Genomic DNA, 14908 nt, shown 5'->3' on the forward strand with positions numbered 1-14908 from the left:
AAGCCCAGGAGGGTTTTTTCACAAGCATGCAAAATGTCATGACATCCCGACGTATCCTGTAACGTCAGCACAAGTGGAGGAGATCAAAAGATATGATGAGGACTAAATAAGTGGGGAGCAGAGAAGTCAGAGAGGTGAGTGTTATGGTGAGTATAACATTTTTTAAACTTTTTTTAACCTTTTGACAGCCTTTTATGGTTCAGAAAAATTTAGTCCACCGGCTAAATCCGCACAGAAGTGATTAACTAAATAATACGAATTTTGTCGATTGCAGATTTTTGTAATATTCGTGTAGAGTTTAATGCCACTAGAATATATTCTCATGTCTCTACATCTAATTACTTTAGTACAATTTAAATTGCCCACAAATTGAACTCTTGGTTGTCCATCACTAATGGCCAAATAAAACTAGTTATAGCATAAATATCAACCATCACACTTGTGTGTATATCCGTGTATGACATTATCACCTCTGCCAACACCTTTATCTGGACTAAAGTATTTATCTACTAGATGGGATGAATATACAAGCATGTCAAGATTAGGACTTGTAAACTTCTGTATTTCTTACCTCGCTCTCTGCCCTTAATGTACTGTCATCCTCTGGCATATGCCCTGGAAAAAGCACATCATCTGCTGAAAAATAAGTCCTTGGCGGGTGTGGGGAGGTATTATAGTCTGACTGAGCATTAAAGTACATTGGAGTGAAATTATAATCTCTTTTCTTATTTTCTGTCCAAGCCCAGTCATTACTCACACAGTCTTCAGTTTTAATTACTTTACTCATGATTCTGAAAGTTTTTACATACTTAACCCCAATGTATGATACAACAGCGAGCAAAAAGATACTTGAGATAAAAGAAATAGTAACGATCAGATGGCCATTAAAGTCCACAATGATCATCTTATCCTTGCCTAATAATGCAATATTGTCCAATTCTTCTTCCCCAGATTGCAATAGAGTTATAGTTACCACTGTCATTGTGGATTTTGGGGGTTCTCCATGATCTTTAATCATAATAAATATATTTTGTAAATCTTCATCAGTTTCTTCAATGACTCTTGATACAATTATATCCCCTGTATACAGCTCCACCCTAAAGAGTGAAGCATTAGTGAAGGATATCATTTCATATCTGAGCCAGGCATTATAGCCGGAATCTAGATCAAAAGCTTTGACTTTGGTGATTACATGTCCTACTTGGGTTGATCTCCAGACTTCTCCGGTAAATAGTGATGGTAGTATTTGGGGCGAATTATCATTTTTGTCCTGAATGAACACAGTGAGGCTAGCCGTGCTGCTAAAAGATGGTGATCCATGATCTTTGGCTTCAATTACTATACAGAGCATCTGTGTTTTTTCATAATCAAGTGATTTTACCAAAAAAATTTCCCCAGAATCAGAATGAATTGTGATAAAGCTAGAAGACTTTACTCCTCCAATGCTACTTGGCATAAGAAAATAAGAAAGCCGAGCATTTTCATTAATGTCCTTATCTAGGGCTGAAACTTGAATAATCAAAGTTTCAGGAAGGGTGTTTTCAGGGACAGAAATCCTATATGAGGGATTTAGAAATATGGGAGGATTGTCATTGACATCCAACACGGTAAATGTTATGGAAGTAGCTGAAGATAAAGGAGGGATTCCAGAGTCAGTAGCTGAAATAAGAACATTATATTCTTCTGTAGATTCTCTATCAAGGCTATGTTTGAGGACCAATGAATAGTAATTTAAGAATTTAGATTGTAATGTAAATGGAAGGTGGTCAGGTATTTGACAAGACACATTGCTATTGTTTCCAGAATCCCTATCGGTGACAGTAAGAAGAGCTATTACAAAGCCAGGTTTTGCATCCTCTTTAATACTTGACAAAGATGTCACCTTAATTTCGGGAGAATTGTCATTGACATCAGTTATTTCCACAATGACCTTACAGTGTCCTGTCAGGGGTAGCTGACCATGATCTCTAGCCTGAACTTTGAACTCATAAAATGTTCTTTCTTCATAGTCAATATTACCTTTGAGACTGATCTCGCCACTTTCCTTGTCAATATCAAACATCTTCTGCACGTTTATCGGCACAATGCTACTAAATGAGTATTCAATGTCACTATTCTTGCCTTCATCGTTATCGGTGGCATTGACTGTCATGAGTACTTTTCCGACGGTATAATTTTCAGGTATGATTAATCTGTAGAGAGAGTCTGAAAAGACGGGTGGATTATCGTTAGCGTCTTGCACTAGAATCTTAATCTGAGCTGATCCAGTCAGTTTTGGCTTGCCACAGTCAGATGCTGTGAGGGTTAATACATAGATCGCTTCTTGCTCTCGATCTAATGCAATTTTTAATACCAGTGTTAATGATTTCATTTTGTAATCACTTACATGGGCATCTATCTCAAACAAGTCATTTGGACTCATAAAGTATGAGCAAACTGAGTTGGAGCTGGCATCTGGATCAAAAGCTCCTTCTAATGGGAAACGGCTGCCAGGATCAGTTGACTCCGCAATTGCCAAAACAATCTCATCTTCTTTGAAACACGGAGCATTATCATTAATATCTAGGATGTTTATTTCTATGTGATAAAGTACTAACGGCACATCCATTACAAGTCCCAGTCTCATCACACAGTGTGCACTGCTGCCACACAGCTCTTCACGATCAATTATATTTGTATTGTGCAGAGTGCCAGTTATGGAGTTAATGTCAAAATACTGAATTTTAGTATCATAGGTCATGTGGAACTTACGATTGAAGAGAAGTTTGGGGTCCATTTGTAAATCTTGTGCTAAATTTCCAATTATGGTTCCTTTTTCAAGTTCTTCCATAATTGCATAACTGATTTGTCCATTTGTAGCGTCAATCAAATAAATCAACAGATGAATCCACCAATGCAAAATCCTGAGCTTCAGTGCTAATCCCATAGTGCAGGAGGAATGACTCACAGCAAGAAGTGTAGACAGGGGTTGTGATAGCATATAATATAATTTCAGGTAACAATAGTTATTCTTCAGTTATGAAAAAAGGACATGACAGAAAATGTATGTGCATTGTTTATTAATTTCACCCTCACACTATGACAGGCTAATACATACTGACATCTTGTGGCATCAATAAGAATTTATAAGCTCATTGTGCTTAAAGGGGTAGCACAGTTTCTGAAAAAGAAGTGTCTTCTTGGTACAAAGAAAAACTATATAATTTTCCAATATACACAGTACTAATTCTCAGTTTGCTGTTATTGGATAAGAAACGTCATTGTTAATTTTTTGTGGATGCAATCTATTCTGGTCAAGTGATGGTCACACGGGTACAAGGCTTATGGGCAGACAATAGAATAATGATCCTTGCACCATCATATGACCAGAATAGATTCCACTGAAAATGCACCACAAATGGTCTTACCCAATGAAAGCAAGCAGAGATTTTGGAATCATCAATGATTTGATACAGAAAGTATATTAGAAAATTGGATCTCTCCTTTAGCAAACATTTCTGGATAAAATGAGGATAGCAATTTAAGAGGCCTTGTTTAATATTGATTTAGTAAAGATTAAAATTAGGGATGATCATTAGTTTTGAAATTCAAATTTGTCAGTCTTCCCAAAAATTGGTTGTTTTTCTTGCTGAGAGCCATTACGGTATTTTGCGGATTAAAAGATGCACCAGATTATAAGATTTACCCCAAATTTTGAGGAGAAAAAAAGGAAAAAATACCTTTTTAAATAAAATGGTGGTGCTTCTTATAATCCATGCATTATTGCTTACCGGGGTGATGGCTGTGGTGAAATGGGGTCCCAGGATCGCTGCTGGAGAAGGCAAGAGTGGAGCTTTGTTGCAGGCTGCAGGCTGGGATGAGGGGCTGTTTGGATGTGCACCACTGCTGGTGTTTGGTGGTGCAGAGGCTCTGCCGACATTTTGTGAAAGCCCAGAGCCCCTGCACTTACATGGCTTACTATGTGGTGGACTCTGGGAAAATGGCTGCCGGGGGTGGTGCATGCGCAGATGGAGATCTCGGCACCAAGATCTCGGGAGATGGATTTCAGTGCCAAGATCTCCATCTGTGCATGCGCCACCCCCAGAAGCCACTTTTGCGGAGTCCATCACATAGTGAACATGTAAGTGCGGGGACTCTGGGCTTTCACAAAATGTTGGCAGAGCCCCTGCACCACCAAACACTCGCAGTGGCACACATCCAAACACCCCATCATCCCAGCCTGCTGCCTGCAGTAACGCTCCACTCTTGCCTCCTGCAGCAGCGACCCTGGGACCCTGGTAAGGTAAATCTGCATTATAAGACGCACCCACATTTTCCCCTCAAATTTTGGGGAAAAAAGTGGGTTTTATAATCCGAAAAATATGGTATGTCACGGACATGCGGAGTAAAGTTTTGTTAGACACCGGTAGCGTGGATATTTCAATGTAACATGCATTACTGATGGAGTGAGTCTGGATTTTGATTAATTCCACACTTGCTCTACTTTGAATAGTTATGTTTGCATCGCACTTTAATAACTGTTAAATATGGTATGAACCTTGGATCATGACACTGTGATAATTGAATACTATTTATTCAAATCTGAAATTATTTGTAACACACAAATCATTTTATATCTTCATATTTTGGCATACTGTTAATGATTACCAACTTATTTGATGTGCCTATATATATCTGATAATATGCTCTTATACTTTGCTTGAGAAACGTTCACACATGAACCGAAATGTTGCCATGTTGGGCAAATAAACACCATATTTTTTTCAGGAATTGGAGTTATGCTATTCCCTTTCATATACATACATATACATATAATGTCCAAGCATGCCTTACTGTCACTTGGGCAACCCACACCAAAACATTATGATGACACGGCAAGCAGTGATGCCGGAGGCCTAGACATGGCCAAAAGTTCTATCCTAGAGTTAAGAGGTGGCAGAGGATGCAGAAAAAAATAGAAGGGATTAAGAAGAGGCGCAGAGGACCAAAAGGTGGTTGGCTGGGGCAGCATGACAGGAGAGCAGAGGGGAAGGTATTATTAATATTTTATAAATCTTTTTTTCTGGCCCTCTATGTTTCTGCAAAATGGTGGTGCAGCTAAGTTACGAAAAAAATCTACCATATTTTTCGGATTATCAGACGCACTTTTCCCCCTCCAAATTTGGGGGAAAAGGGGTGTGTGTCTTATAATGCAGATATACCTTACCGGTACTAATGCTGCAGGCTGCAGGTTGTGATGAGGGGGTGTCCGGCGGTGCTGCAGGTGCCCAGCGGTGCTGCGGGGATGTCCGGCAGTGCTACTGCGGGTGTCTCCGGTGAGATCTCAGCGCTGAAATCTCATTTCTCGAGATCTTATGCTGAGATCTCAATCTGGGCATGCGCCACCCCCCCCCGGTGGCCATTTTCCCGGAGCTCACCGCATAGGAAACCATGGAACTGTGGGGGATCTGACCTTTCACAAAATGTCGGCAGAGCACCACAGCACCAGAGCCACCCACAGCAGCACCAGACACCCCTACAGCACAAATTTAATCAGAATTTGTCTAAGTCCTCCAAGAACTAAAACAAAGTATTACTCCAGTGTTTTTTCTATTGCAGAGCTGGAGTGGTGCTCCTAATCTCAGTTCCAAGGCCGTAGTGTTATTTTTCCCAGCCGCAGTCTTCATCTGTTATCGGCATCAATCTGTTTGTTTTCTGCAGTTTGTGACCTATCAGATAACTCAAATCTTTGCTGGGTGATCCAGAAGTCATTACTCAATGTAAGGGTACCGTCACACAGTCCCATTTCGATCGCTACGACGGTACGATTCGTGACGTTCCAGCGATATCCATACGATATCGCTGTGTCTGACACGCAGCAGCGATCAGGGATCCTGCTGAGAATCGTATGTCGTAGCAGATCGTATGGAACATTCTTTCGTCGCTGGATCTCCCGCTGGCATCGCTAGATCGGTGTGTGTGACACCGATCTAGCGATGCGTTCGCTTGTAACCAGGGTAAACATCGGGTTACTAAGCGCAGGACCGTGCTTAGTAACCCGATGTTTACCCTGGTTACAAGCGTAAATGTAAAAAAAAACAAACAGCACATACTTACATTCTGGTGTCCGTCAGGTCCCTTGCCGTCTGCTTCCCTCTGCTTCCCGCACTCACTGACTGCCGGCCGTAAAGTGAAAGCAGAGCACAGCGGTGACGTGTGCTGTGCTTTCACTTTCACTTTACGGCCGGCAGTGAGTGTGGGAAGCAGAGGGAAGCAGACGGCAAGGGACCTGACAGACACCAGAATGTAAGTATGTGCTGTTTGCTTGTTTTTTACGCTGGTAACCAGGGTAAACATCGGGTTACTAAGCGCGGTCCTGCGCTTAGTAACCCGATGTTTACCCTGGTTACCTGGGGACTTCGGCATCGTTGGTCGCTGGAGAGCTGTCTGTGTGACAGCTCTCCAGCGACCACACTACGATTTACCTACGATCACGGCCAGGTCGTATCGCTGGTCGTGATCGTAGGTAAATCGTATAGTGTGACGGTACCCTAAATCTATGAAAGCTAGTAGGAGGCCAAAATGAGGCTCTTATAGACTTACATTGAGAGCTTGTGATCGTTACCTCTGACTTCAGTAAGAAGTTGAGGTAACTAGATGGTGGCGCTGGACCTGAGCAGCGTCGGGAACACCTGAAGATGGTGACTGGTAAGTATACTAAGGTCAGGCACCTTAGATTTGTTGAACCACTCTATTGATAAAATTAAAAAAAACTCCATTATCACTTCTGGCTGCTGTGAAACATTTAATTCTTTACACCGGAATAGACGATGACTACTCTCTCTGAAAAAGCTGTCCAAAGTTCCAATAATCTTCTCGAATAATTACCTAGTTAGGAAACCCACACTCATCCTCGAGAAGAGAAATTATCAAGTTCTTAAATTGCTTAAATTAGTTAAATGGCATGAAAATCTGGTCTCTTTTGAGGAGGTATTGGAGGATAGGATTCAGAAGAACTGTAGGGCTATAATGATCAATAATACATACCGACTATACGAGCTGTTCTTGAAGCAGAAGAGCTCATTCAGCAGCCGTCTAATCCTACTAAGGTGTAAGAAGGATAAATTCAGGAAACCGTTTGTACCTACTGTACTGCTATGGGAATGTATAATAATTTCCTAAGGGTGGTAGACAACAATGACTGATTGCAGTGTACTAATGTCAATTAACAGTGACTTATATGCCTGAACTACCCACATTTATTTGTTATGTAATGTTGGTATACTTGTACAAGGTTTGTGTCCTAATATTTTATGTACTGCTGTTTGTATTGCTGCTGTAATACCATAATTTCCCCTGGGATCAATAAAGTGTATTGTATCGTAAAATAAGCATGTTTGCAATTGACTTGACTTTTCTATCTCCTATATCTCCTGTCATGCTCCTGCAATGAGAAGTTTAATAGTGTACAGCTCATTTCCATGGAGGTTGACCTCCAGACCCTGGCTGAGAGTACGCAGTCAGGGCCGGCGTCAGCACCCGGCGTACCCGGGCAAGTGCCGGGGCCCTGGTGAGACAGGGGGGCCCATTCAGGGCTGGCATTAGGGGCAGGCAGCTGCCAGTGCCTAAGGCCCCCGCTCCCCCAGGGGCCCTCAGCTAGCAGCACATCACGCAGCTGCTATGGGGCCCCTGTGAGGCAGGGGGGCCCGCCTGTCGCAAGTGCCAACTCCCCCGCCATCGCTTTGAATTTTACCGGCGTCTGTTGACGTCATCGCACACTCGCTGTGTGTCAGGCAGTGCAGCGGCAGCCGCTGAGACCGGAGCAGCGAGGGAGCAGCGCGGCGCAGGAACGTTGACAGGGGAGGAGTGTTTTTTTTCTGTAACTATAAGGAGACCCCTGTGTGACACTGCACTATAGGAACTGGCACTCATTAGTGTATCCCCCAGCCGTGTCTGTGTCTCTGTACATGTGATCCCACTAACCAGAGATCCCCCGATCATCTGTGCTTACATCTAGCATGTGTCATGTCTTATACAATCAGATCGTCCCAATATTGCATGCGAGGATGGATCTGGGGACACACAAATGTGCTTACCTAACACGTGGATGTGTGGGCAGACTTCCAAGGTCACCTTTCCTGTGCTGTGTACATTACTACAGCCAGATGTGGAGCGGTAGTGGCCATCTCTGCTCATACACCGCAGGACTACTGGGGATCTGGGGTCTGGACCAGTACTGGCCATACACAGCAGGACTACTGAGAGATCTGGGGTCTGGACCAGTACTGGCCGTACACAGCAGGACTACTGGGGGTCTGGTGTCTGGACCAGTACTGGCCATACACAGCAGGACTAATGGGGATCTGGGGTCTGGACCACTAACAGTGAGTACTGGTCCTGGACTATGGGGCCATTCTTGGGAGAGGGGGTCTGTGCTGTATACTACATGTCTGTGCTATATACTACATGGTTGTTCTATATATTATATTACATGGCTGTGCTATATACTCTGTGGGCTGTTATATACTACGTGGGCTGTTATATACTATGTGGGCTGTGCTATATACTACATGGCTGTTCTATAAACTACGTGGGCTGTGTTATATACTATGTGGCTGTGCTATATGGGCTGATATATGCTACGTGGCTGTGTTACATGCTATGTGGCTGTGCTATATACTACGTGGGCCGTGTTATATACTATGTGACTGTGCTATATACTATATGGGCTGTTATATGCTAAGTGGGCTGTGCTATATACTACGTGGGCTGTGTTATATACTACATGGCTGTGTTATATGCGATCGTGAATTGTGGTACGTGTTAAAGGGGGGGGGGCCCACTGAGACTCTTTCGCCCGGGGCCCTCAAAAACCTGGAGCCGGCGCTGTAGGCAGTAGTTACATTCAAGGAGAGAGGTTAACTCCTAACATACCAGTCAGCTCTATCCAGCCCATTGATTTCTATACAACAGTTTTCTGCTTACCTTCCTCCCACCTGACTCTCAACTCCTGAAGAGAAGCCATTATAAGTCACCAGCATGCAGATTGTAGACCAGATCTTATAATCTTGGAGCGCTGCTCTCGCTGTCTGGATCTGTGTGCTTTTTCAAATACCCTGTTATCGTTATGTGTGAACATAGTGAAAGCAGTGTACACTCCAGAACAAAGCACTGATGGCTTAATGTGTTGTGACAGAATTTGTGCTGAGCTTTACAGTTCTAATAATACTACAGAACTCACCAGAGCCGTCACTCAAGGAAGAGAACCCACCCTGCCTGCTTTGAACGTGCTCAAAAGGCAATTTAACACTTGGCTCTCTTGGGCAAAAAAAGTTTCTGCCCTACTGACTAAAAATGCCTCACATTGAATCGATTTCCATATACTTTTAACCCTGCATTGGCTGCTTTATTAGTAAATGTTTTCTATTATCCTTCTATTCCCGCTTTTTAACTTCTGTAATAAGAATTTTATTTCTTACCCCTTATTTATGTCTTTTTATGATACATCCATTTTGAGTTTGCTTATGGTATAAATGTACTGTCTTACACCTAACTTGATTTCTTTAATGACTTTTACTGTTAATTGTCCATTTACAGTTTTCTCATTATAATATTTTCCTGAGTATAGTTAATTCCTTTTAATTAATCCTGTGTTAGGTTAAAAGTGCTACATCTGTACTATTGTATATTAAAAGCTATAACAAAAATTATATATTTTCGGAACTTTTACAAAATAAAACAACTTTTTATAAAAAAAACAAAGATCTTGCTTTCCTTAAAAACAACAACTTAATTTAACATTATTTATTTGGTTCCATCCTTGAACTACATATGCTAATGCTGCTAATGTTTGAATGCTGATATAATTTTTTTGCATACTTACAGTATGTCAGTGTTAAACCAAACATCAGAGGCATTCCAAGCCATGTCATGTCTAGAGGTCTTTGTAAGGATCTCAACTGCTATCTCAACTCATTCATCGACTGCCTGCTATACATTGGTTGACAGAGATATCGGTAAAAATAATTGCAAATCCACTATTTTACATGTATGCTCCCAATACAAAAATGAAATACTGCCTTTGTATAGTTTTGTGTTCATCATCATCCTTTTAAAGCAGAGTCACCCCAGTAAACAAAATGACTCTACACTAATTGTGTCATTCTATTCAACAGTTAGCAGCATATGAGTCATAACAACAGACAAAGAGGGAAAAAAAATTGCCCACCATGTTTCAATAGTAAATTAGTGGTCATGTGATATCCAGTAAGATGATGCACAGATCCATGGACTGGGTCCCACAAAAATCAATAGAAGCAAATTGGTATGGGAAGATCCGGCCCCAAAAGAAGTAGAAAATAGATAAAAAATATACTTTTTTCATCATCAATTAAAATCACATACGTGAATCAGAAAAAAATATAAAAAAAACAGTGTATGCATTTCTAATAGTGATGAGCGAGTGTACTCATTGCTCGGGTTTTCCTGAGCACGCTCGGGTCATCTCCGAGTATTTGTTAGTGCTCGGAGATATAGTTTTCATCGCCTCAGCTGAATGATTTACAGCTACTACCCAGGCTGAGTACATGTGGGGGTTGCCTGGTTGCTAGGGAATCCCCACATGTAATCAAGTTGGCTAGTAGCTGTAAATCATTCAGCTGCAGCGATGACAACTAAATCTCCGAGCAGTTACAAATACTCGGAGACCACCCGAGCACGCTCAGGAAAACCCGAGCAACGAGTATATTCACTCATCACTAGTTTCTAACCCTGATTGTTTTTTAATCGTGTTAATTAATTAGAACCCATTGGTGTTCAAAACGCATAGGATATGTGTTTCTTTTTTAATAATTTTTTTATCCACTTAGCCTAACTAAAGATGAAATAAAGTACATTTTTATCTATTTTCTACTTCCTATGGAGATGGAACTTCCATTACCAATTTGCTTATTTTAATCATAAAACCAACTTTAGCATTAATTATACCAAAGTTTTAAGGATACAATTAATTAAAAAAAAACATGTCATGAGCTGTGAATTACACTTGGTATTAAGATTCAACATGTTCTACCACCAATAATCTAAAATAAATGATAAAGTAAAATAATTTGCAATTAAACATTTAAATATATAGAATGCAATACTTACCTTAGAAGAACTAATGAGAACCCCATCAACAACGCCATTTATTCCTGGTGTATGAAAACTATTCGGTGTAAAAACCATTAAGTCATTTTTGGGCTGCACTGAATTTAGATATAATTTTGATTGGCTTTCTTGTGAATACATCCAGCTACCTCCAGTGTTGGAACATATCCTGTAGCATTCCTTCAGCTCGTTGACCTCTTCTTTGTACTTTTGCCATTTTAAAATAGTAAAAACAATTAACGTAATGAGAAATATAGTTGAGATTGTACAAATAGCAACAACTAAATACACGTTGATATCTAAAATATTTTCATCTAAACTGGTGTCTGGAGAGTTATAAAAAATTTCTCCTAAATCCACTAAAGAAACAAAAATTGGTGCTGTGGCAGTCATGACAGGTTCTCCATGGTCCTTAGCTACCACAGTTAGTTTGTATTCTTCATTATCCGAATCTGTAAATAAACGTCTAACATGGATTTCTCCAGATTGTTGGGAAATAGAAAATGGTATGTTTGTTGGTAAATCCATAAAACTATATGATAACCAAGCATTATATCCAGAGTCTAGATCCACTGCTTTCACTTTAGTTATGAGTTGACCAGGTTGAACCGTTTTAGGAGCTTTGATCAAAGCTGAAGAACCAAGAAGAGCAAAGCTAGGAGCATTGTCATTGAGGTCTTCAATAAAGATGTTTAGTACTAAACTGAAGCTACGTCGAGGAACACCAGCATCGGTAGCTTTTATAAAACACTGGAAATAAGACAAATGTTCATGATCAAATGAAAATAAAGCAAATAATTTTCCGTTTTCAGGACTGATGGAGATATAAGAGGATATGGGAATTCCATCAATTGTACTTTCAATAATTGAGTATGAAATTAAGGAATTCTGGCCAACATCTGGGTCCACAGCTGATGCTGTATAGATAAGTGAGCCCGGTGGATTGTTTTCTTTGACAATAACTGTGTCAGTAGACTGCATGAAGTAAGGCGAATTGTCATTCACATCACTAATATCAAGATCAAGAGTTTTAGAAACCGACAGTGGAGGTGAACCTTCATCTGTTGCAGTAATTTTAACTTCATACTTGGACACTAGTTCTCTATCTAATGGGGCATTTACTGTTAGAGAAAAATGCCCCATTAATGCTGGATTTATTTTGAATGGCATATTTTGAGAAATTTCACATTTTACTTTTCCGTTGTTTCCGGAATCCTTATCAGGAACACTAATGATAGCAACTGTGGTTCCTAGGGGTGAATCTTCAGGGATAGGTACAGATAGGGATGTTAAAATTATTTCAGGAACATTGTCATTGACATCAACCACACTCACTAGAACTTTACAATGTCCAACCATTGGTTGATCTCCACTATCAATGGCATCCACGTGAAGTTCATATCTTTTAGTATTTTCGAAATCCAAGTTCTCTATAAGTTTAATTTCTCCAGACTGAGGATTCAAACTAAAAATGTTCATTATTTTTGTTGATGACAATTTATTAAAGGCATACATGATTTCACCATTTCTTCCTTGGTCTAAATCAGTAGCATTTAATTTTACAACCAATGTTCCTATTGATGCATCTTCTGGCACACTACACTGGTAAAATGGCTGATCAAAAGTTGGAGAGTTGTCATTGGCATCCTCCACAGTGATGTTAAGCTGTGCGGTACCACTTAATCTCGGTTTACCACCATCATAAGATATCAACGTAAGGTTGAGGGTAGACTGCTTTTCCCTGTCAAGTGGCTTCTTCAGTACAAGTTCTAAAGTCCGTATTTCATTCATATATTTTTGAAAATCTAATACAAAGTAATCATTCACGCTTAATTCATAGTTCTTAATTGCATTTGTGCCAACATCAGCATCAACTGCTCCCTCTAAAGGAAATCTAGAGCCTGCACTTTTCCATTCTGATATCACCAGGTTATACGCAGCAGAAGAAAAAGCTGGGCTATTGTCATTGATGTCTTCTATTTCTACCTCTACTTGATACATCTGCACAGGCTTATCAACAATAACCTGAAGTGGAATAATGCAGAAGGCTGTATCTGAACATATTTCTTCTCTGTCTATAATATTATTCACAAAAAGAATGCCATTCTGCAAATTAACCTGGAAAAATTCTCTGTCATCTCTAGAAACTATCCGCAGCATTCTAGAATTAATCTCACCCATTTCCAGTCCAAGGTCTTGAGCTATCCTTCCAACAAACGTTCCGTGCTTGGATTCCTCTGGGATGATGTAATGCAGCTGACATAAGACCAGATCCAAGTATATTTGCAGAAATATAAAGTGCACCAACCTGATCATGACTTCATTAATATGATTGAGCCAGAATCCTTCGTATATTCCTTAATATTGGAGAGTATATTGCCAAATCCAGGGTTTTTGGAGCCTGGAGATCGAAGAGAGTTCAGTTCTAGCTGAACTGTTCCGAAATAGAAGATAAACTAGCCAAGATGGAGGCAAATGATTCTGTCTCTATGAGCTATAGATAAGTGAACAGTGACCTCTACAGTCCTTTTCAAGATTTTACGGCTGGTTTAAAGAAACAAAGTGACATATATCATAGAACTTTAACATTATTTTAATCCCCAATAATTCAATATTGTTCCTTTTGATTGTATTTTCTGTATATTTGTGACAGAGTATATTTATTTACATAAAAAAGCAAAATTTAATTTGCTTCCAATTTGTGTCAATTTTCTTCATTTTTATTTTTTAAAAGTAAGGTTTTATATAATAAGAGTTATCTTAATGTACTGCAAAACAATACAAAACATGCAAAACCACCCATGTACAACATTTGGGCAAATTCAAAAACATATGGTATTTTTCCGCAAAGGAATAAGAGATATTTACAATCACTTAATATATTTAGGACATGTAAAATTGTACCTATTTACTTAAGAATTAGAAATATTTTCTTGACTCCAGGCTTTCTTGGGTATCCTCAGTTCTATCAAATACTTATGATAAATAAAGTTACTTTATCCTGTCCTTTTTGGGACGCTACTATTTTTCTATTGTTTCTCTCACAAACATGAAAATATGAGAAATCAATGTTATATCTTCTAATGAGAAAGCATCCAAAACTATAGAAAACAGTGCAACTATCAGATTCTATTGAGGTAAATAGGCTAATACATTTGAGATCATAAAATACGTTTCCAAACAGTATGAATAAATATTTTCAAAATACCAATACGTATGAATATTTGTTTCGGACAGGCCGTCGGCGGTATAGGTGAATTTCCTGGTGGGCCCATAGTTGTCACTCGATTCGCTATGTACAGAAAAAGGCAGCATCTCATCACTCATCTAACAAACTAACCAGTTTATCATTATTATTATTTTTTAGCAGCATACAGTACAGACAAAAAGTTTGGACACAGTCACCAGACCTGAACCCAATCAAGATCGTTTGGGGTGAGCTGGACTGCAGAGTGAAGGCAAAAGGGCCAACAAATGCAAAGCATCTCTGGGAACTCCTTCAAGATTGTTGGAAGACCATTCCCGGTGACTACCTCTTGAAGCTCATCAAGAGAATGCCAAGAGTGTGCAAAGCAGTCATCAAAGCAAAAGGTGGTTACGTTGAAGAACCTAGTGTTAGGGCTCGAGTTCCCGCCTCTGCACAGGGAGAATCTCAGGCCATCTCCACTGCAGTCTCCCATTCTTCTCCTGCGGCAGTGGAGCTTGCTCAGCGGAGATGTCGGTCCCAGTATCTTGCTCAGTCTGACTCTGTGCAAAGGGTTACTGCTGCTTTTCCAGCTTC

General features: G+C 40.1%; 1 protein-coding gene across 14 annotated transcripts in view; it reads right to left on the reverse strand.

The window, feature by feature from the left end:
- LOC138675465 (protocadherin alpha-C2-like) overlaps positions 1-14908 on the reverse strand; it is a 502001-nt gene that overhangs the window by 163443 nt on the left and 323650 nt on the right. Inside the window, exon 1 of one of the 14 annotated variants that reach the window (XM_069763747.1) lies at positions 11128-13578. The exons of the other annotated variants lie outside the window; for them this stretch is intronic. Within the exon in view, the coding sequence (XP_069619848.1) occupies positions 11128-13443 (2316 nt within the window). The 5' untranslated portion in view covers positions 13444-13578. Of the gene's footprint in view, positions 1-11127; positions 13579-14908 lie in introns of those variants that run through there. 14 annotated transcript variants of the gene reach the window in all.

This window comes from Ranitomeya imitator, chromosome 4 (genome assembly GCF_032444005.1).
Source record: "Ranitomeya imitator isolate aRanImi1 chromosome 4, aRanImi1.pri, whole genome shotgun sequence".
Lineage (NCBI taxonomy): Eukaryota > Metazoa > Chordata > Amphibia > Anura > Dendrobatidae > Ranitomeya > Ranitomeya imitator.